At 40.1% G+C, this 24,491-nt stretch overlaps 1 protein-coding gene across 2 annotated transcripts in view; it reads right to left on the reverse strand.

Moving 5' to 3' along the window:
- Positions 1-2,114: 2,114 nt before the first annotated feature.
- Positions 2,115-24,491, reverse strand: part of SLC35B3 (solute carrier family 35 member B3) — a 30,292-nt gene continuing 7,915 nt past the window's right edge. The window contains exons 4-10 of one of the 2 annotated variants that reach the window (XM_038771444.1): positions 18,638-18,792; positions 18,017-18,124; positions 13,291-13,388; positions 8,211-8,303; positions 7,674-7,785; positions 3,888-3,957; positions 2,115-2,819 (exon numbers count right to left, since the gene is read on the reverse strand). In XM_038771444.1, coding sequence (XP_038627372.1) covers positions 2,669-2,819; positions 3,888-3,957; positions 7,674-7,785; positions 8,211-8,303; positions 13,291-13,388; positions 18,017-18,124; positions 18,638-18,792 — 787 coding nt within the window. In that variant the 3' untranslated portion in view covers positions 2,115-2,668. The remainder of the gene's footprint in view (positions 2,820-3,887; positions 3,958-7,673; positions 7,786-8,210; positions 8,304-13,290; positions 13,389-18,016; positions 18,125-18,637; positions 18,793-24,491) is intronic. The other variant, XM_038771443.1, reaches the window with a different exon arrangement.

Genomic DNA, 24,491 nt, shown 5'->3' on the forward strand with positions numbered 1-24,491 from the left:
GCAGCAGTAATTCACTGAAGTGAATATTCCCTTCATAATGTCACTACACCATGGAATAAAAGCATTCTAACTACATGCCATGAAATTAAAACAACAGACCATGACTGTTGGTAAAGGATGGGTTTATCTCGGTTGAATTTTTTTTTTTATAACACATTTATAGGAAAGTAATGAATGTTAAATCCTTCACACACACCTTCTAGGATTTAAAAAAAAACAAACAACTTTCATTGTGCCGATCTCTCTGCTCCCATAAAACTGCTCTTCCATTTTGACAATGAGGTTTGTGAAGCCCAGATGGGACAAGCAACTCCAAGCTAAGAGCGCTTTGATACTCACCCCAGCCGCACAGCACTTAGGTAAATAGCCTTATACTCTACTATTTCCCCTATCCATAATCTATTTTAATGTGTCTCCCTCCTTAGACTGTCAGCTCCTTGTGGGATCAATCAATCAATCAATCAATCTTATACTTTCCCAAATGTTTAGAACAGTGATCCACACACAGTAAGCACTCAAATACTACTGATTAGGATTGCAAGCCAAAATGGAATAGGAAAAACATTCCGATTTCCAGGCCTTGATGACAGAGAATTGATTGACATGATTTTAGGATGACTGTATCTTTCACTTTTGGGATTAAAGGAGAACTGGTGAAATGAATGAGGACTGAAAGACAGCCAAAACAATGTCTTTATTAAATGACGCTAGAAAGTTGGCTTAACTCCAAACTCGGAAAAATAATGGAAAAAACATCACAACAATTAGATTGTTGCCCTTCAAAGCAGCATGGTTGGTTGGATTATTTATATTTTCTTAAAAGTATCCATTCTGGCTGGGAAACTCACTTTCTCCTGCTTGACAGCTCACGCACACATGGAGGGAAAATTGTCCAGTGTCGAGGCCACATAACATCGGGAGAATTGACCGAAGGTGAGGTACTAAGATGGGGATTAAGACTGTGAGCTCCACATGGGACAATCTGATTACCTTGTATCTACCCCAGTGCTTAGAACAGTGCTTGGCACATAGTAAGTGCTTAACAAATACCATCATTATTATTGTTATTATTATTATTACTAGTACTAATATATTTCTGGTGCTTGTTAAGTGCTTAATGTGTGCCAAGCACTGTAATAACCACTGGGATAGACACAAGACTATCACTTTGGACACAATGCTACATGTGGGACAGTGATTGTGTCCAAAATGATAGTCTTTTAAGAGGGAAGGAGAAGAGACACTGAATTCCCATTTTACAGAGGGGGACCCTGAGGCACAGAGGAGTTAAGTGCTCGCTTAAAGTCCCACAGTAGACGAATGGCAGAGTCAGGATTAGAACCCAGGTCCCCGATTCTTATGCCAATGGTCTTTCTACTATGCCACACGGCTTGCCATAGAATTTTGGGTAGTGTAGGCGAATACACAATATAGGTGCAGTTTACACCCTCTCAACAGTGGGTTTGCTCACTGACACTTTGACACTTTGGGTAACTGAGGTCACTTTGTGGAGCGAATGCCAATCGATGTCTTAGCTAATGTCTCCTGGGACAAGAAATGGAGATTGGCCCCAGCAGCCCATTGGCCACAGAGAAAGCGATCCATGGGTTTAAAGTCACTTCACTTCTCCGTGCCCCAGTTACCTCAGCTGTAAAATAAGGATTGAGGCTGTTGTGAGCCTCATGTGGAATAGTGAAATAGTGACTGCGTCCAACCTCATCTGCTTGTATCTACCCCAGTGCTTAGTACAGTGCCTGACAAATACCACCATTACTATCATTATTATTATTATTGCATAAGAATGATTGATCTGGAGAGTTTATATTAATGTCTGTCTCTCCCTTCTAGACTGTAAGCTCCTGTGGGCAGAGAACATGTGTACTAATGTCGTTGTATTGTACTCTCCCAAGTGCTGAGTACAGTGCTCTGCACACAGTAAGCACTAAAGTAAATACCACAGATTGACTGATTCTTAAACATTTCTTATTCCAAATTTCCATTAAAATATGTATCTGTACATTCAGAGATTATAACTATTCTGCAGGGAAGAAAAACAAAACTTCTTGGGGGCCCTTATTACCGTAACCAGATGGCCAATTTAATCAAATACACAATTAAACTAAGACAAAAAAAATCAAAGACTTTTTATTTAAAATGAAGAATGCTACTATTCCCATAGTACTATTCTCCCCAGATTTAAAACGATAAATTTAAGAAATCAGAATCATTGTTAATACAACATCACTTGAAATTACTCAACCCAAACACCCAAGACAAAAAAACAACCCTCCATTAACTCCAAACGAGTAGCATCACTAATGTAATAAAAATACAGTAGTCAAATGAACTTGAACCAGGTTGGATTTCACATGACAATTCTCAACAAACTGCCAGAAAGTACTCCTTCATTTTCTTGATATTGGATTCTTGCTAAGTGCTACACAACTGCTCTGCTGAATGCCCCCAAAGTCAAATGTTCTGGTCAAGTGTTCTGAAGAGAAGGCTCACTTCATATAAAACAGTTCATGTTTAGTTCTTTACAAATGGGCAGTGGGCCTTCCAGTCCTTTGGTTTTTATTTTGTTCCCTTTGGAAACTGAAATCATTGATATCTGTTCCAAGAAAATACCACCAAAACACTCCGTTCCAGACATGGGGTGAACCAATGCCTAAACCGTCTGTGATAACGTCCTTGTCTTTCTGTCTTCTGTTGCCTTGTTTAAAAGATCACAGAGTGATGGTAACTTCATTTTATCCATATTTTTGCTGTAAACATTGAGAAATATACCCAGGACAACTAATAAGCCAGACCATACATACCTGAGAGAGAAAACAAAACAAAACAAAATCACCATCAAGGCAATAATTTGCTTTAAATTGAATCTGTTACTACCCAGGTCTCAATTTATAAATTAAAGATTAAAGTTTCCTTAAACTACCACATTCATGTTAGTATGACAGTTTAATTCACATAGTGTTTTAGGCTAGTGTTCATCCATCTGAACAATTAGCCATGTTCCACTTTTTAAGCTCTCACCTCGGTCCATTCTCAGGGTGTAATGGTTTAAACCTCACAGAACTCGTTGTGGGAAGGGACTGTCATTCTTACTGGTTGTATTGTATTTTCCCAAGCATTCAGAACAGTGTACTGCATACAGTAAGCACTTAATAAATATGACTGACTGAATGAATGAATCAAGTAGGGCCAGAAAGTGGGTTCAAAGGTCCTAGATCTCCTTAGACTCAGGCAACCTGACTGGTAGGTAGGTAGTTTCTTGAAAGAACACAGCCGGTTTTCTCTTTTGCACAGGAGAGGAAGAAGTGTGAAAATGAATGAGGGAAAGGAGGCTTCTAGAAACCCAAAATGGAATTACTGGGGGCAAGGGAGAGTCCTGTGAATCTCTCAGGCTTTGGATAACATTATTGCTATGAAATGATTCTCTAGAATGTGAATCTTCCACTTCAAATAGGTTCCAAAATGCGAGGACGAACATTTGTCTTTAGTTGAATAAAAACTTATCCAACCCTGGGGTCTTTAGAATGTTACCAAATTCAATCATACCCTTGTATTGGACAACAGGACACTTGCCTCTTTACCTAGCAAGTCCAAAATATCTACCCAGTTAAGGAGTATATTTACATAATGCAAATGAAGCTAAAATTACATTCCAAGTGAACTCTGAATGTAAATGAAGAATTGTAGACATATCCATAAATGTCAAAAAACCCCTGCAACTTTGCGCTGAATGACAGCAGAAAACATATATTTATAAAAATGCACTTTCTCACAAAACCTACACATTAGTGTTGGCTCTGTTTAAAATTAAACTCTCAACACAATAATTTAGAATCATAAACATCAAAACAACACGAGGACAATTTACTTACTGAAATGTGAATGGTTTAGCAAAGAATACAAAAGAAAGGACAATCGTCATTGCTTTTCTCCCTGTTGTTACTGTAGAAGAAAATAAAATGTCCAGTTTAATAAGGTTTGACACTTTTGGTTTAAAGTGTAAAGCCTCCTCATGAGAGTGAAGGCTTTAGATTAATCATCAATCATAAACCAAGTCATAAAACTTAGGTCTCCTTCATTTAATGGTAATTTTACCAGAGGTTACTGTTGTATTTCCGCATTAGCTGAACGTTCATAGTAAGAAACATTATCACAAAATGATGTAAATAAATTTAAAGACTAAAAAGGATGTAGGAATATTCACAAGATTAGCACCTTAACAACAACTAGGCAGACAATATATGCCATTTTACCTCATGTGATGGCTTAAAAATGACACTTTATAGCAGCTGAAGGAGAAAATGGACTATGGAATGTTCAAGATACCAAAGCAGTATTTAAATGCTGACCTTACTGAACTTGAAAGGAAAATGAAGACTAAGAATTCTGGTCCAAAAAGCACAAGGATGACAGACTTCAACCATATTAAACTCTTGTTAAATACAACTCACAAAATTCCACATTACTGTGCAAAACACTGCTTTATCCTGAACGATACACACTTTACAGTTAAAGTCAAATACCGCAAGAACCTTGGAAATAAGAACTGAGTATTTTCTAGACTTGAGTACACAGAACTGGAAATTGCTCATTTTGGGAAAAATAGTGTCCCCTAAGGTGTCTAAGATCAATGTTCCTTATAAAAATGTTTAAAACAACAAGCATCTTTCACATTTTCTTAGCCTGAAATTGACTAAATTTAAGGGACTATTTTTAAAAATATTTCCTGACGTTTAGGCCTATAAAATGTTTTTCCATTACATAAAAATGTAAGCAAAATCAAAAAGCATATTGAGTTTTAATTAGAAAATGGAGTTTACCGATGAATAATTTAAAAAACAGTTAAATGACTTTGGTTTTTCTAATTAGTATTATTTCAGCTCTTTTTCCAAATCAGTTATTAATTAAAATATTTATGCAACCATTTTCTCAAATCAAACGTGTTTTGTTCTTTTTTCTAATTAAGCTAGACAACTCTTCATTCTGATAATAGAAATGGAATTTTCATTAAACTCTTTCATCTTCCTCATAACCAATAAGGAATGAAGGGAAGGAAAAGTAACAGATGATATGACGCTGCTTTACAGCTCAATACAATATTTGAATACTTTTCCCACTATTAAGAAGGAAATTCAAGGTCAAGTGAAAGAAACCTGGAAATGAGTTGTTACTGCAGCCAGTACTTTTTTTTCCCTTTTGTGGTACTCATTAAATCCTTACTGTGTGCCAGGCACTGTTCTAAGTGCTGGGGTAAATACAAGTTAATTAGGCTGAAATACTGTCCCTGTCCCACATGGGGCTCATAGTGTAAGTAGGAGAGAGAACAGGTATTGAAACCCCATTTTGCGGTTTAGGAAACTGAGGCACAGAAGTTAAGTGACTTGCCCAAGGTCACATGGCAGGCAAGTGACAGAGACGGGATGCAAACCCAGGTTCTCTGGCTCTTGGACCGGTGCTTTAGTCTACTAGGGTCATGCTGTCTTCTAAGGTTTTCTTAATCGACTGTATTTGAGTGCTTACTATGTGCAGATCACTGGACTAAGCACTTTGAAGAGTATACTACAACAGAATTGGTAGACACATTCCCTGCCCACAAGGAAATTACAGCCTAGAAGACTGAAACAAACTCAAACTTGGGTTTGAGTTTGTTCAAGTCAGAGTTTAACAAGCTCAAACAGACTTATTAAACTCAAATCAAACTTTCAACCACTTTCAGGCAAAAATCATAGTTATTTTCATCCATATTGTTCAAAATCTTACTGAATTTACTGCTTACTGTATATTCTACTAAAGGCAAATGAGCACCCCAGCTACAATACAAATGAAGCACCATTCTTTATTTAATTTATCCTTACTGAATAGGCCTTTTTGTGGCTAACACATGTTTAAACAAAACCATATAAGTGCATTTTTAAGTAGTCAGCCAACTGAAGAGGCGTTGAAAGGATAAGGACCTAAGGTTAATTAGGAAAGATTTTCACTTCAAGCTGTGAAAACTATCCCTTCGCCAACAATCCTGTCCCTCATGGATTCCTGCCCCTTCAGCTGTAACCATGGCTTCCAGGTCTCATTCCTCATCCATTTAAGGAGAAGCATGGATGGATTGGGGAGAAGCGTGGGGGATCAGAATGGCCACGGAGACTAGACCGGGAGGTAATAATAATAATTATGGTATGCTGGTGGGGTAGGACCAGCAAAACCCCAGAGCTGGGGAAAAGGTTTCATTGTGGTTATTCTATGATACTCCCTGGATCATTCACACTCACTCTCTTGAGGGATTCATCAGTTCCCACTGCTTCGGTTCCCACTTGTAGGTGGGGGATTCCCATAGCTATTTCCCTAGTCCTGACCTCTCATATCCTTTGCTACCTCGCGGGTGGTCTTGCCTTCAGGACCTTTCGACAAAGGTGTCCCTCTGCCAGCACTTTAAGATTGATACGGCTAACCATAAGCTCATCATCCATCCCAAATCCACTCTACACCAAACTTTCTCATCACAGCTGACCCCGCTACCAACCTCCCTCTCTCCAAAGCATCAACACTGGTTATTTTTTCATGGTATTCATTAAGTGCTTTTATGGGTCACTGTTTAAGCACTGCAGTAGGCACAGATCAACTAGGTCAGACACAGTCCCTGTCCTGCATCGGGCTCAGAGATTGAGTAGGAGAGAAAACAGGTATTGTAGCCCCATTTTCCAGCTGAGGAAACACAAAAGTCAAGTGACTTGCCCCAGGTCACATGGCAAGCAATTGGCAGAGCCGATACTAGAGCCTAGGTCCTCGGACTCCAGGCTGCGCTCCTTCCACTAGGCCACGCGGCTTCCTTTGACTCTTTGCTCTCTTTCAACTCCCAAATTTAGTTTGTTGCAAAATTCTGCTGGTTTTTCCTCATATTTCCAGGGTCCACCCATCTTTCCCCATCCCAATGGTCACTACCCTGGTCCAGGTGCTCATAATCTCCTGGCTAGACTCACTACTGTTTCAGCCTCCTTGCTGGTCTCCCTCATCTCCAGCTTCTCCCCTTTCCAGTCTGCAATCACCCTGCTAGCCAGATCATCTTTCTAAATCTCCAGTGGCTACCCATTCCTCTCTATATCAAGCCGAAATTCTTGACCGTTGGTTTTTTAGGCACTCCGTCAATTCTCTCCCTTTTACATCCACTCACTTCTCTCACTAGACTCCAGCTCACACTCTTCATTCCTCCCAATTCACCTTCCCACTATATCTCATTCTCAACTTTTCTGCCTCTGGTCCCTTGGTTACGCTCTTCCCCATGCCTGGAACTCCCTCCTCAATCAGGCCCATTCACAATTAACCCTTATCTTCAAAGTCCTTCAGAAATTCCACCTCCATCAAGGTTTTTTTCCCCAGTTCATTTTTTTTTTCTTCCCTTTACTAAATCCTATCAAATACCACCTTGGCACAATCATCCAACTCATTTTAGCAATCATATCGACTTATTTACTCTTCTTTCCAATCTGTGAATTATATTATGCCTATGGGAGATGCTAAATACTTTGAGGACAGGGTCGTGTCTCTGATCTCCACCGTACTCTCCCAAGCACTGAGGACAGTGTTCTGCATACAGTAGGTGGTCAATAAATCATACTGTTGGGCTGACTTTACATTAGAATTTAAAAATATAAATTTAGTCCTACCCGTCACAGCCAGGAGCGCACCAAAGATTTTAATCAAGGCCAGAACAAAGGAGATTCCAAAATACCCAGTGAGGGAAAAAAAGAATGCGTAACCATAGGTCTGAACTGGATGCTGCAACAAGAAAAAACCTGTTAGGAAAATGCAAAACAAACCCTGAGGTATTACAAAATGAAATAAAACTACAGATTTTAATCAACTGCTTGAGCAATAATAAGCTGTTCAACAATGCATTCATGCAAAGATTCTTATTTAATTTTGATTAAATAAGAGAAAAAGTAATGAAATTAAAAATCCACAACTTTGGCACTGTTATTTTTTTTTTTGAAATTAACCTACTGGATGTAGCAAGGGCAAAACAAATTAGAATAAAACTTATGCAATCTGAATTTCTGATCTACTGAATGGGTTTCATTAAGGTTATGTTTAAAGGATTTGCCAGCCGAAATAAATAGTTTTGACCGTCAGGAAGACATTGAGTCCACAGAAGATTTTTTAATGGCAGATGTTTGTTAAAAAAGTGATTAACCAGTGTTTACCTCGGAACAAAATGTGACTGCAGGGCTTAATCCAGTAGTGCATGTCAATCCCAATAAAATGTACACAAAACCTATTGAATAGGAATATAAAACCTGGAATGGATAAAGTGGAAAGGAATAAAAAAAGATTACCTGGTGATACAAGTCCTAACAATCAAGCCCAAAGTAGAAAATTAAAAGAGGTGACTCAGTTAATTTATTCAATTAAGTCTGTAGCACAAAACAACTCGAAAGGGCAGCGATGCTCTGTGATTTACCTTACTGAAAATGAAGGGTGATGCTAATTGACTGTAACCTGATACTGTATGTCATAAGCAGTCAATTTCAATATTTCCCCATTCCCCCCCGGCCCTACCTCCTTCCGATCCCCACAGCACCTGTATATATGTTTGTACAGATTTATTACTCTATTTATTTGACTTGTACATATTTACTATTCTATTTATTTTAATTTTGTTTATATGTTTTGTTTTAATGTCTGTCTCCCCCTTTTAGACTGTGAGCCTGCTGTTGGGGACCATCTCTATATGTTGCCAACCTGTACTTCCCAAGTGCTTAGTAGAGTGCTTTGCACACAGTAAGTGCTCAATAAATACGATTGAATGAATGAATATTTACATCATTAATATAATCCATTTACATGAATCAGGTATATGAACTGAGACACATTTGGACAATCCAAACAATAGCTTAAAAAGCACAGGAAAATGGAATGAAAGTGGGCAAAACCCAGCCTGATTTAAGTACTTAAAGGGTAGAAAATGGAAATTTGAGATCTATAGTGCTTTCGAGTGAAGTGACTCGCTCAAGGTCACGCAGCAGACAGGCCCATGCTCCGTCCACTTTCTATCCGCTCAGGCTTGAAGGGACCAGAGAGAAGGAGGCCAGTGGGAAGAGGGAGGGAAGGAGGATAAGAGACAGGGAAAAGAGGAGGAGGTGATGCCCAGGTTGGAAAGGTCAGCAAGAAACAGAAGCATCCAAATCGGAGCAGATTGACTAGCAGCATGGCTTAGTGGCTTACATATATATACCTGTATATATGTTTGTACATATTTATTACTCTATTTTACTTGTACATATCTATTCTATTTTGTTAATATGTTTGGTTTTGTTCTCTGTCTCCCCTTTCTAGACTGTGAGCCCACTGTTGGGTAGGGACTGTCTCTATATGTTGCCAACTTGTACTTCCCAAGCGCTTAGTACAGTGCTCTGCACACAGTAAGCACTCAATACGATTGATTGATTCTATCAGTCGACAACATGCCCCTCCTCCATGCCTCCCCTTGTCTCCTCCCTAATGGCAATAATGAGTAATTATGGTATCTGTTCAGCCCTTACTATGTGCCAAGTACTCACTTTTCTAAGTGTTGGGGTAGATACAAAATAATCAGATCACACACAATCCCTATCCCACATGGGGCTCAAAGTCTGTATAGGAAGGGGTAAGTTATAATCCCCATTTTCAGGTGAGGAAACAGAGGCACAGAGATCTCACAGCAGAACTGTGCTAGTCCTAGAACTGTGTGAGTCCTAGAACTGTGCTCTCTTCACTAGGCAACGCTACTCCCTCTCATCCCCATATTCTCAGCCTGTCACCAAGTCCTTTTGGTTCTTCCTCCACATCTCCAGGCTCCACCTCTTCCTCTACATCCAAATGGCCATATCCTGAACCAGGTACTTGTAACATCCTGGCTGGACTACTCAACCAGCTTCCTTGCATCTGCTCTCCTCTCCACCTCAACCAGAAACTCCTGACCATCTGCTCCAAAGCACTCAATTCACTCTCCTGCTTACTTATCCACTCTCTTCTCCCACAACTCAGCTTGCACTCTGCTTTCAAGCTATCCATACTCACTCTGCTTCTTTCTTATCTTTCTTGCCGCCAATCCTTTCGCTTACGCCTCCCTACCTTGTGGGGGAATCCCTTCCACTTCAAGGCAGAGAGACCATGCTCGTCCCATCTCTGAAATCACAACTTCTCCTGGAGGCTTTCCAGGATTAATTTCAACTTTCCCTATTTTATAAGCCCAAATGTCACTTAAGTCCTCACAACTCTTATAGCTCTTATGTGCATCTTACACTACTTCCTTCTATCTGCAATTTAAGTGCCCATCTCCCCTGCTAGATTGAAAGCTTCATGAAGCCAGGTCAATTGCACTGTTTTCTCCCAGATGACTAATGAAGAGCACTATACATAGTAGGCTGTCAATGGGCAGGAAATGTGTCTATTGACCGTGTTATATTATACTCTCCCAAGTGCTCACTCTGGCCACCGTAAGCACTCAAGAAATACAATTGATTAGTACAGTGCTTGGCACAGAGTAAGCACTTAAACACCACAATTTTTCCTTGCTACAGGTAGCTGAGTGTGTGCAAATGCTGTAGTGGTGGCTGGGAAGACATAATTGTGGAATTTGACAAGCACCTACTCTGTGCCAAGCATCATACTAAATGATGCGGAAGCTAAAAGATGATTAGGTCGGATATAGTCCTTGCCCCACAGGGGCTTCTCAGCTCCAGTAGGAAGGAGAAAAACACTGGCAATGAATGGGCACTGAATTCCCATTTTACAGATGAAGAAACTGGGGCACAGAGAAGCTCAGTGGCTTTTCTAAGGTCATACAGCAGGCAAGTGGCAGAGCACCAGATTTTTTGGATAGCAAGGAGGGGTGCTATATAGTGTGGGTGTGTGTGTATCACACATACATATGTGTATATGTATACAGACGCACACACACACATACATGTAGTATATATGGCACCTCTCTTTGGTATCACAAAAATCTACACTGAGCTAGACAGCCCCGTGTTTCCGCTGCTCTCTTCTAAGGGAGTCTCACTTTTTCCCTTTCCCCCGATGAGCATTAGGGCCTAGGAGTCAGAGGACCTGGGATCTAGTCCCAGCTCTGCCACTTGCCACACTATCAGTGATGACGATGAATATCTAGAGAAGTCTTACAGGGTTCTTTAAATATGCCTAGGCAAATGTAAGAGTTAAGTGAAGTTCTCAATGCAGGAAGCTGTGCAGATGCAAGATTTTACTGATTCAGCCCAGCCAAACAACAAGCTAATGAGTCAATCGAATGGACCATTGATAATCCTCAAAATGAGTCAACAAATGGATTCTAAGTTAGTGCATTTATCATTTACAAATAAGGTTAATTCACTTTGTCCACAAATAGGAATTGGATAGGGGCAGTTCCAAAACAGCAATGAACTGATTTATGTGATTAAATCTATCGTTACAATCTCATTCTTCACGTTTCATACTTTTGAGTCACGGTAATAGTTTTGGTCATTATTTTGAGAGGTGTCGAAGCGTATTCAAGTTTCTGCTGAACCCACTATTTACTTGGAATCGTTTCCTCTTCTTCCTCCTACTCCTTTCGATGGAATCGCTAGTGTCTGCTCAACTCTGTGGTAATCTGTACCTTCCTTCTCCCTAAATGTGCTAACAAGACAGTAAATGGATCTCTCCTTTCTCTCTCTAGATATTTGGAGGCTGAGAGATTTTTTTTTTTTTAATCCCTCACCAGAAAGGCTGTGAAGAGCTTCTGGGCTTCGTTCAGATTTTGAAATCCCACATTGATCATTATTATAAAGCACTCAATTTTACAAGCTCTGATTATTTTCTAAAGTAATTTTTAATGTGGTTAATCGTCCAGCTCAGTTCTGTACTAAGAATAAACTTCTAAACTCAGGTTAGGTAAAGTTTTAATGGTTATGCTTCTGTTGATATTTGTGTTAAAATGTATCAGGTTTTAGCAAAAAGAAAAGTCATTATAACTTTCTAATTTGCATTGTTTGGTGCACTGAGCACTTTCACATCACATTCGGTACCATGGGAGACTAGATCTTATGTAGTAATATTATTCAGTCCAGTGCACACCACAAATACTTTTGAGAACATTTACTTTCACAGTGTTTTCTTCTGGAGGCAGCAAATGTTACCAGAAAGAAGCATGGTGTGGGCAAATATTTTTAAGTTGTCTTCTGACTTTCCCTGATCATTCAGAAGAGACACCTATCTAATTTTAGAAGATTAAAAAATATACAACATAAGTGGACAGTTTATCAGATTTTTGTTCTTGAAGTTTTAGATAAAATGAGGAATGTTTTTCTTAGACTTCTGCAGAAGATGAGATAAAAATATCTGAAATACCTAGGAGCCACAAAAAACTCAAGATTTCTTTTTGATAGAGGATGATTCACAGGTCATTTTCCCACTCTTTGACTGTTTTCAATGCTTAATTCAGGTTTATGCTTTGATTTCCAGTCTTCAACCTCCCTCAGATACTCAATATATAAAATGGCTGTCAAATTCAGAAATGACAGGCTTCACTGACAGAAAGTCTCACTAACAGGAATTTTGTTTTTTGATGGTATTTGTTAGGTGCTTACTATGTACCAGGCATTGTTCTAAGCCCTGGATTTGATACAAGGTTGGATACAGTCCATGTCTCACATGGGGCTCATAGTGTTTGTTCCCATATTATAGATACGGTAACTGAGGCACAGAAGAGTCAAGTGACTTGCCCAAGGTCCCATTGCATACAATTGGCGGAGCCGGCATTAGAACCCTAGTCCTTCTGACTCCGAGGCCAAGCTCTACCCTTTAGGCCATGCTGCTTTTCTTCATTGTAGAATAAAGGAATGGTTTGACAGGTCCATTCATATTCACAGAATTCTGTTTAAGAGTTCTTTAACAATAATTATAGTATTTATTGAATTCTTACTAGGTGCTAGGCACTGGGCAAAGTGCTGCAGGAGAAAAAAAAAAAATCAACGGATCAGTCACAGTTCCTATCCTAGGCAGGGGTTCCTAATCTAAGAAGCAGGGAAATCGGGGATCTTATCTTTATTTTACAGATGAGGAAACTGAGAAACATAGAGGTGAAGTGGAAAACACAGAGCTAGAATTCAAGCCCAGATTTCTTGACTTCCAGTCTCATGCTCTTCCCAATTGTGATTATATATAACATTAGGACTCATTTCTACAAGAGTGGTTTTTCCAGGGAAAAATGAGTTATGGGCTCCTCAAATATGAAGAGACAATAATAGAGAAAGAGCTAGTATTTACCATTTCTGAATTGGACCCATTGTGCAATTTCATAGCTTTTTCTTGAACATTTCCTATAACTGCATCTGCACAGAGGGCAAGGGAGATTAAGACCACACCTTCAAGGAAAATAAAAGAAAAACAATTCTTATTTATACACCAAAGACTATGGCAATTCAAAGTTTTACATAAACACATCTGAAAGCTAAAATCAAATTTAAAAATCACACCTAGTTCCTAATTTGCCAAGAACGTTAATATAGACTGCAGTCTGTTCCTTAGTTATCCATTTTACTATGAACAGCCTCTCGGCCACATCCATTATGCTTAATATATAAGAAAATCAGAAATTCAAACAGAAATAATTTTGCCAATAGTAACATTTTCCAATACATTGAACAACATAAGCACATTTGCCCTCTCCTACATATTTTTTTCCAAGTTTCAGTATCGGTCCTTCAATTTTATGGTGCAGGAAGACTTCCTTCCAATTGGCAAGAATACTCCTTATTCTGTAAAACCCATGAAACCCTTTTCTAATTACACTGAAATTAAGCCAAGAATCACTACATTACTAATATCTTGTAAGCATCCAGAGGGAGGGCAGAGAATGAGTATCTTGCTTCTGAAATAGTAATTTATTAAATGCTTACTGTGAGCAAGTCACTGTACTAAGCACTGGGAGAGAATTCACAGGTGGGCATTAGAGATGGTTTGTGTCCCTTTGGGGGGCTCAGAACCTACTTTCCCAAGTGCTTAGTAAATGCTTTCCAATGCTCATCAAGTGTTATAAATGTGCAATTAATATTTATCTGAGTTGCAAATATATATTTACATACATATATCTGAGTGAACTGCATATATAATAGTCACAGAACATTAAAAAAAAGACAAACTGAGTAAGAGTAAAGTTCTCTCCCGGCAGCTCTGAGAGTAGCACCAAAGGGTATTAGAATTGATACTGGATATTGATAAATTGCCATCCCTGACATACACATACCCCTCTAGACTGTAAGCTCATTGTGGGCAGGGAACTTATCTGCCAAGTCTGTTGTACTGTTCTCTCCCAAGCACTTAGTACAATTGATTGAATGATACTCAATATGCTGATTGATACCACTGATTAAGTGATATGCTGCTTCTCTAAGCATATAAGCTTGCATAGAAGGGGTGTATGAGGCCAGGTAGATGCTTTAATAAAGGAGAAGCAGCGTGGCTTAGTGGAAAAAGCATGGGCTTGGGAGTCAGAGGCTGTGGGTTCTAATCCCGGCTCCGCCGCTTGTCTGCTGTGTGACCTTGGGCAAGTCACTTAACTTCTCTGTGCCTCAGTTACCGCATCTGTAAAATGGGTATTAAGATATGAGTCCCATGTGGGACAACCTGATTACCTTGTATCTACCCCAGCACTTAGAACAGTGCTTGGCACATAGTAAGCACTTAACAAATACCACTGTCAACATCATCAAGACCTGTCATGACCTGGGATCTTTAGGAAGCAGCATGGCCTAATGAAAAAAGCATGGGCCTGGGAGTTGGAAGGGCCTGGGTTCCAATCCCGGCTCCGCCACTCATCTGCTGTGTGACCCTGAGCAAGTCACTTCATCTCTCTGTGCCTCAGTTCCCTCACCTGCAAAATGGGGATTAAGACTGTGAGCTCTATGTAGGACAGGGACTGTGTCCAACCAAATTATCTTGCATTTATCCCAGAGCTTAGCATAGTGCCTGCCACATAGCAAGTGCTTAACTACCACAATTATTATTATTATTAAAATCCTCATGTGGGGTTCCTTTGGTAACTGCTAGAAAATCTCCCATTATCAGAGCAGGGCAGTGGAAAGAGTTCCCTTAGCAATGCTAATGAGGGACCTATATCATTATCTATCAACTGCTAGAAATGACATACGTATCGGTGGCCAACTGAGATAAAATCAATTCACAACTGCATAATGCCAACTCTGTTCCCCTCTTCTTTCATTACAATCTAACCCAATCCTAGAAGGAAACACCTTTATAGCAGAAATGGTTACGGTTACATCTTCTGTGAATTCTCACAACCTTTTATGGCAACCCTGAACCTGCGTTCAGGAAAAACTTCAAGTGATATGCAACTATGCTCTGAGTCATGGAAAATGGGGAGATTGGCTTTTCAAAGTCTCTGACTTTTCAAAATTAGGAAAAATATATTGTAAATCTTTAGGATCAACAATACTTAAAATGGATAGCATAACGTATATGTCTTTTCTGCCTTTCTCTGTTTGGGTATATGATTAAGATCTGATTAGCCTGCATCTACTCTCAGCTCTTAGAACAGTGCTTGACACAGAGTAGGTGCTTAACAAATACCACAAAAAAAGAGAAAAAAAACTATTTCCCTGCAGGAATGTATTTGTGTGTTGACTTGATTTTCATCTTATCTTGTTGGAGTCTCCATATTCATCAGTCACTATGGCAAAAGTGTCCTACTATAATTATTATTTTGGCTCAAAACTTGCCTTCCTTTAGAGAGGAAGAGGGCCTTGGAACTATAGGAGCCCTGTCTAGTTAAGCAAAATTCCACATTGTCAAGAAGTGGGAGTTTGTGTGCCTGTGTGGGATACGCTTTAACCAAACTGCATATGAATCAAACTGGATAAAATACACTTTATAAAAGGTTTTTATGTGTTTAAGTTCATTGGTGTCCATCAAATTTGAGCTTATTTAGGTTTGTTAGGCAGCAAAGTTACAGGGCAATTAGAAGGAAAGACTCACTCCACCAGGTTTGCTTAAAGCATTCTGGGAGGTCAGGCTGGCTTCTCTGCCACTTTTTCTCTGGGCAGAGGGAAGGAAGTCAGGCTGTAAGTAGAGCGTCCTGTTAGTTGTGAGGTCCAGCTTGTCTGTTCCCCTGAGATCCAGCCAGAAGAAATCATCATGCGACATAAATTCATTTCTGTCTACTTATTCTATATCTGAGGTAAAGAGGAGAGCGACATAGTGGGAAGAGCACAGATCTTGGAGTCAGAGTCACTTGGCCAAGTCACTTCACTGTGTCTCAGCTTCCTCACTGATAAAATGGGAATTAAATACCTGTTCTCCCTCCCCATTAGACTGTGAGTCCCATATGGGACACAGATGGTGCCCAACCTGGTTATATTGTATCTCCCTCAGCGCTAGGCAGAGTGCTTGGCAAATAGTAAGCTCTTTAATATCATAAAAAAATTCAAAGCTTTATAATAGATATGATGCTATAATAGATGTAGATGTAGATGTAGAAGATATAATAGATGTAGATACAAAGGGATTTCCAAAGCCCCCCACCAAATGCATTTCATATGTCATGAATTATATTTCACAGTTTTTATTTTTTACTAATCCATAGGAGTATTTCTTTGAGGCCTAATATGGTGGCAAGCATTGTACTAAGGACTGGGCCCACTGTTGGGTAGGGACTGTCTCTATATTTTGCCAATTTGTACTTCCCAAGCGCTTAGTACAGTGCTCTACACACAGTAAGCGCTCAATAAACACGACTGATGATGACTGAAGTAGATACAAGATAATCAGGTTGGACACAGTTCCAATCTAAGTAGGAAGGATGCAGCGGGCAGGGTACGTATTCATTCAATCCTATTTATTAAGCGCTTATTGTGTACAAAGCACTGTGCTAAGCACCTGAACATACCTACCAACTCTGTTACACTGTTCTCTTCCAAGTGCTTAGTACAGTGCTCTGCACACAGTTAAGCACTCAACAAATACGACTGAATGAAGTGCTTAATAAATACGATTGACTGACGGAGAACAGGCATTGAACCCCCATTTTAGAGATGAGGAAATGGAGGCACAGAGTGGTTTAGTGACTCGCCCAAGGTTACGTAGCAGGCAAGTGTCAGAGCCAGGATTAGAACCCAGTTCTTCTAACTCCCAGGTCCCGGCTCTTTCCTCAAGGCCATGCTGCTCCTCTCTGAAACATGCCACGTGAACATCACTAGTAAAGGGAGCATTAAAGCAATGATCATACAAATTTAATTTTACATTTCAATAATTTCCGGCAAATCACATCGCACATATATAATGAACACAAAAACTAATCCAAAGGGACTTTTTTGTTGTCAGCATATTATTAGGGCAGGATCCTTGAGCAAGCTATGTTTCATTGTGTTTTTCCCTTCTACATACCCAGAAATATTCCCCTGTGTCTTCCTCCTTTCAATGAGCTTTAAATCTAATCTGCAAAATTCTACATAGTTCAATATAGGCAAAACTGCTCATGCAGTGAAAGCTTTAAACACATTCAGGTTTTATTGCCATATTTATATTAGATGGCAAAGAATACGTGTTCTGTTTAACCTCATAGCACAGCTTCCCTTCCTTAGGCAAAACAACCATATAAATAGATTTGCCCTTGACAAACTGCACATTTCAAGTATTTTGATTAAGTCATGTGAGTGAAGGGTAACTGATACTGGAATCATATACACAAATCTGTATAACTCCCCACAAATTAAATTCAGGCTTTTACAATTAGTAACTGGACAAAATAATACAGTAAGCTATTGTTAAAATGAAAGGGGGCTTCCCAAAACAATTGCAGCGTGATATTACATTAAAACCTATACCTTTTTAAGAGCACTTCAATAGTTTTAAGCTATGAATTTTTTTAACATGATAAATTACTCTGGGTGTGACACTTTCAGATCCCCATTATCCAAAACTCACTCTTTTGGCCATAAAATGTTTAGGAATCAAGAAATACTAAGAGTTTCTTTACCTGTTAGATTGAACTTCGGTGCGACTGTACTGTCAGCTAGGGTGAACCAGATTAAGCCCAGACTCATGCACATTGCAGCCAAAACATCGGCTACATTATAACGTTTTCCTGTGACAAACAAGAATGCAAAGAAATCAGAATTTTAGAACTTTTAATTCTCCTGAAGTTTTGGAGGACAGCAGTTGGAGGAATGGGAGGGGGAAATTTATCAAGAGCAGGAGGTCAAGGGAACATATTACAAAAATAAGCTTCTTTTATGAAACAAGTTAACTATCAGTCAGCCAATCAAAAAACTGCAATTCAAAAAAAAACCAAAACCTGGGATGTGGATGGGGTGAGTAGGGAAAAAAAATGCTAAGTCTCAGGAGGGCAGGAATTTATTTTGGAGGGTCAAATAGGATAGCCTTGGAACCACATGAATTCTTCCAGGGCATCAAGATAGATTGTTGGATTTCTCCCATCCTTTTATTATTTTTGTCATTATGTTTGTGAACATTATTTTGAATATACACAATGAATACTTTACATTAAAAAAGAATCAACATTTTTTCAGATGCTAAAAAAATTTCTATTAGGAAATACCACCCAGTCCCAAAGAATATTCAAAAGAATAAATTATACCTTGTATGAAAACTCCTCCTATCATTACAGGAATTAATTTACAGCATTTGAAGATGACTTGGGTGGGGTAATTCAGATATCCTAGAGATGTATTTGATAACCCCATAGTACCCACAGTTAGGAAAGCTATAATCACGTAGGTTTTTCCTGGTATTCTATAAAACACAATCATAATTAGAATCCATTAGAATCAAATTCATAAAGATGGCATACACAAAGTTAAGTGGAATAGTAGTTTCCTAGAATTTTTGTTTAGGGTTTTTAATAATTTCCAGATTATTTCCTCTAGAATGTGAACTCCTCTAGACTGTATGCTCCCTGTGGGCAGGGAATGTGATCATCCTATTCTGTTGTACTCTCCCAAGCACTTAGTACAGTGCTCTGCACACACTAACTGTTCAGTACATACCATCGATGGGTTGATTTCTTATTGTATTTTTAAACCCGTTTATGATCTAGTAATTACATAAAAGGATGTACAAAAAAATCACAACTTAGCTTTCACAATTCGTTTAAAAAGTATGTATAAATGGGAAACTTCCCAACACCAAGGCTGTTGTAAAAATAGTACATATCTAACACTGGTGTCTGGTTGATCTGAGTATTCCAGGACAAAAACAGAGGTGATAAACTCCATTGGGTCAGTGAGGATAATGGTCCCTATAGCTTTTTGAGTAGGATTCCCAGCCTCCTTATATGACTGAAGAATTTCTAATTGGGGCGGAGAAGAATCAAAATGGTGGCTTTCAGACCTATCAACACCTTCCAATATCCAGACCCCTCCAAATTCTTGCCCCAAAATTCTAATGAAAAATTGATAAAAATGAATTTGGCTCTTCACTCTGGGTAGATTTTGTTTGATTTTATATCCAATGAAATATTATAGACCAACAGATTTGAGAGCATAAGCGAGTTTGAGATATTCCCCTGGGGGGCTGGGTGGGGAAGGGGATACCAATTATTTCAGCTTGCAGGCCAATTACCATTTTTTTAAAAATGGCATTTGTTAAGCACTCACTATGTGCCAGGCACTGTTGTAAGTGCTGGGGTAGATAGAAGATAATCAGGTTGGATACAGTCCCTGTCCCGCATGGGGCTCACAGTCTTAATCCCCATTTTACAGATGAGGTAACTGAGGCACAGAAAAGTGAAGTGACTTGCCCAAGGTCACACAGAATACAAGTGGCAGAGCCAGGACTAGAACACAGGTCAATCATTCATTCAATCATATTTACCGAGTGCTCACTGTGTGCAAAGCACTGTAATGCTTGGGAGAGTACAATACAACACTAAACAGACACATTCCCTGCCCACAATGAGCTTAGTCTGGGGGGTAATATAAAAAATTACAGGTATGTACATAAGTGGTCCTTCTGACTCCCAGGCACTAGCCATAGGCAACACTGCTTCTCTATTTTGCCAACCTTCTGCTGGGTGACTATCCTGTCAGAGGGAATTATGTGGACATGGGAACTCAAAGACAGAAGCAACTGTTTTGACACCTCGGCCCACGAATGGCTCCCAGCTCGTGATGGACCAGTCGGCCGGCAGGCCACCCTAGAAGCAGTGGTACTGGGGTTGCTGACGATTCGCACCTGGGCCGGAAACTGCTTCTCTGACTCCTTCTTGTCTCAGATCTGTAGCCCTGGCATTAACTTACACTCATCTTTCTCCTTTGATCCTTGACCCATCTCTCTCTTTCAACCCACGCAGTCGGTCCCTAAATCATGTCGACTACCTCATGACGTCTCCAATGACTGGCTTCTTCCTCTCTGTTCGAACTGCTACCACACTGGTTCAAACACCTGTCATGGTCCATCTCGACTACTCCGTCAGCTTCCTCGGAGACCCCCAGCCCGTATTTCACCCTGCTGGCAGAATCATCTTTCTAAGGTCATTGCCCTGGTCATACCACAAAGGACCTCCAATGGTTCTCCATCCACTGTCACATCAAGTGGGAACTCCTCGCCATCAGATTCAAGCCACCTAGGCAGCTCTCTGCCTCCTTATTTCCCTTGGCTCCTCTCCCGCTATGACCCAGCTGGAATACTTCACTCACCAACCTACTTACTGTCCCTGATGCTCTCCTCTCTTCTATCCTTTCATATCCAACCAACTAGCACTCTCTCCATCTTCAAATCCCCAATGAAACTCATCCCAGACTAGGCTCTCATTCCCTCTTAACCTTATTTCTCCTTCCTACTGTCTCTCCCCTGCACTTAGTCCCACCCCCAGCACTTAATATAGCCTTATACTCAGTTGCTTCCCCTACCTAAAATTTATTTCCATGTGTCTCCCACCAGTTAGACTGTAAGCTCCTTGTGAGCAGGGACCACACCTACCAACTCTCTTAGGAGCTCAGTACAGTGCAATAACCAAAGTAAGTGCTCAATAAATGTCACTGATTGATTTCATTAACAACCAGCACAGACTGAACTCCATCCTTGCTCCATATGAATTTCTAAGCCACAGAGTATATGAATTTCTACATAGCTATTAGAAACCTAGCTCAGCTCCCAGTGCAGAGCTAGGTCTGGCCTCTGTACTTTGAACAAGTCTTCCTTCCATTCTTCTTTCCAATTTGTATGCCTAAGGATAGATACTTTCAGGGAATTTTCTTCTGTACCATGACCTATTTTAGCAAGCAAACATCCATTTAATGGGTGTACAGAAGGTTAAACAAATCACTTTGAATATCTCTGTGCTTTTTCTTTAAAAACATGACCAGCTCAGTATTTTTATTTGCATAATCTAATTATGTTGGATTCCTGACTCAAATTTCCATCTAGGAATTCACAATTACAGGAAAATGGAAGATGACATTTCTCTATCACAGAATAACTAAATTTTAGGGCAAATTTGATCACTTCATGTCAGATATTTTCCATAAAAAGGCACTTTTTCATTTTAACTCTAGAACTGAAGGTTGAATTAGGAAAATCTGGCCACACTTGTCAGCAAAACATTTTTTAAGGAAGAGATTGAATTTCAAGCAAAGTAAGGGACAGTCTATACAAAATCAGTTAATTCCTTTCTTATTTACTAAGAGTTGAGCAACTGCTTGGTTTTGATGGTGGTATATCCTAAAAGGGGGTTTGGGGCCAGTTTCAGAGGGTGCCGGGGTAAGCACGCCCTTACAAGTGCAATGCCAGAGGGGGCCGGTACATGGGAATGGTTAAAACTGAAAAGTTCCCAGAGCGGATCAGAAGTGGAGATGGGGAACCCAAGAGCACCGAAGCAATGGGGGTGGATCGAAGGTCCCCATTTTCAGAGTTTCCAAGAGCTTTTGCCTGACATCATTACGTCATACTTGCATGCTCCCGGCATGCCATACAATGATATCTTATGGAAGAAATATTGCATACACTTAGACTGTAAGGCCCATTTGGGAAAGAGGTTATGTCTCATCTAATTACCTTGCATTTCCCCAGTGCTTAGTACAGTGCTAACCACGTAGTAAATGCTTCATATACCACAGTTATTATTATTATTATTACATGGCGGTGTTAAACAGAACAGGGTTGGGAGGGTGGAGCGCATTTTTCCCCTCAAGTGGCCCAAGGTTTGAAGCTGGCTCAGGGGAGACGGGTTGCTTGTATCTCCACTCCTTAGAGCAAGGCAACCCCCACAAATAATGGGTTCTTTGCTGTTAATAACTGTATGGGTTAAGCGCTTACTATGTGCATGGCCTAATGGAAAGAGCACCGGCCTGGGGGTCAGAGGACCTAAGTACTAATCCTGACTGCCAAACGCTTGCTGTGTGACCTTGGACAAGCCACTTCACTCCCCTGTGCCTCCGTTCCCTCATCTATAAAATGGGGATTAAGACTGTGAGCCCTATGTGGGACAAGGACTGTGTCCAACCCGAATGGCTTGTATCCACCCCAGCACTTAGTACAGTGCCTGGCACATAGTAAGCACTTAAATATCACTATTGATATTGAAAGGATACAGTTCAGATCTTATTTGCTCTGCTAATGAATTCCCATCCCCAATGAACTTCTGAAATTCCCTCAGCTGAGCTCAAGTCACAGGAACAAATACCTTTGTTTTGAAATAAAATGTTTGTTTGTGGGGGAGGGGGTCATGCGGCTAGCCCTTGTGATTGACACTTCAGAGGTACTAATGCAGAGGTAGCATGAAGGACCTATCACTCACCATTCATCTTTTAAACAGATGAAATCTACTGGGAAATTCATCTTGAGTCACTCAGAAGTTTAAATCTAGACCTTAGATCTTTCATCTGTCAATTATGTTTGCTTGAACAGGTCAATGCAAGTTACCATTACGATTACTAACAATGACAGTAATAATAATGATAATAACTTACATTTGTTAAGATCTGTGTCAAAACACTATACTAAGAACTGCGGTAGATCAGGATAATCAGGTCAGAAATAGTCTCTGTCCCACACGGGGCTCACATCTAAGTAGGAAAGAGAAGAGATATTGAATCCCCATTTTACAGATGAGGAAACTGAGGCGGAGAGAAGTGAAGTGACTTGCTCAAGAGCCCCCAGGATTAAAACTCAGGTCCTCCTATTCCTAGGCCCATGCTGCTTCTTATGAAGAATGTTTAGCTTGCTGTCTGACAGCTAGGAATCTATCCCTATTATCAAGTGAGACTAGCTTCATTTTCTCTTCCTAATGATACAGAGCAGTAATTCTGATTTTAATTTTGCTACCTGTTTGGCTCACTCTATTACCAGACACCAGTTATTCCACTGGGGAACAGATAATTGTGAACATACCTTTTATTCACACAAGTCATACTTGAGTACTATCACAGAAGCTACAATCTGGGTACTGATCCGCTTGATACCAAATATAAGCTACCAGACTTAGTCACATGATTGCGTCCACCGCATAACTCCTCCACACACCTGAGAATTTTTGAGGAGGAAAAAAAAATATCTTTTTTTTTTAAGCAGTGATAGTGAGCAATGTGAACCAGGGCAGAAATAAAGGTAGGGTGCGAAGAAGTGTGGCCCAGCAGAAAAAACCCAGGCCTGAGAGTGAGGTGACCCGAGTTCTAATCTCAGCTTTCCCACTTGCTGGCTGTAAGAACTTGGGAAAGTCACTTGCGTTATATAGACCTCGTTTTCCTCATCTGGAAAATGGAGATTAAATGCCTGCCCTCCCTTACTCTAAGTCTATGAACCCCATGTGGGGCAAGGACCATGTCTGATCTGGTTGTATTGTAGCTACCCCAGAGACTACTTGAGTGGTGGAACAGAATAATAACACAAGAATTCACAGTATACTTTCCTCAAGTACAAATCACGGTTGAGTTTCTTAATTTTAGGTGATCAAATCCTTTTTATCTCCTATACTGCGCCTTATACCTGCTGCGGAGGACAATGTTATACAGTAGTCATATTCTGAAAATTCTTTGTCTATCTACAAGAATAAAAAGACTAAAATCATGTCAGATGAACAAATGCTAAATAACTATATTCAAATCCCACCAGTACTGATAGGATTATAAATTATCAGCAGACAGTGATCGTGCTTTTAACCCTACCGCGAGCACTCCACAACTTGGACTCATGCTGGGTCTCATCTTCACTCGTCACTGTACCACTTCTAACCTAACGAACTCCAAAATCCCCATATCTCACCATGACCTCCTAACTTTTCCTCTCTTCCAGAAAGACTGTCCTCCTTCTCTCCATAACAGGGCCACCATTCTCTGGAGCCCCCTCCACCAATCCCAGGCCATCGAGTCCCACTTGGCCAACACTCCCCTCACTCCCAACCCACTCAAAACCTCCCTTCTTGACAAATTCCTGCTACCATGGCCTTCTCTGCTAAGCTTAACTCCCTTGTTGCCCTGTCCCTCTGTCGACCCTGT

The sequence above is a fragment of the Tachyglossus aculeatus genome, chromosome X2 (genome assembly GCF_015852505.1).
Source record: "Tachyglossus aculeatus isolate mTacAcu1 chromosome X2, mTacAcu1.pri, whole genome shotgun sequence".
NCBI lineage: Eukaryota > Metazoa > Chordata > Mammalia > Monotremata > Tachyglossidae > Tachyglossus > Tachyglossus aculeatus.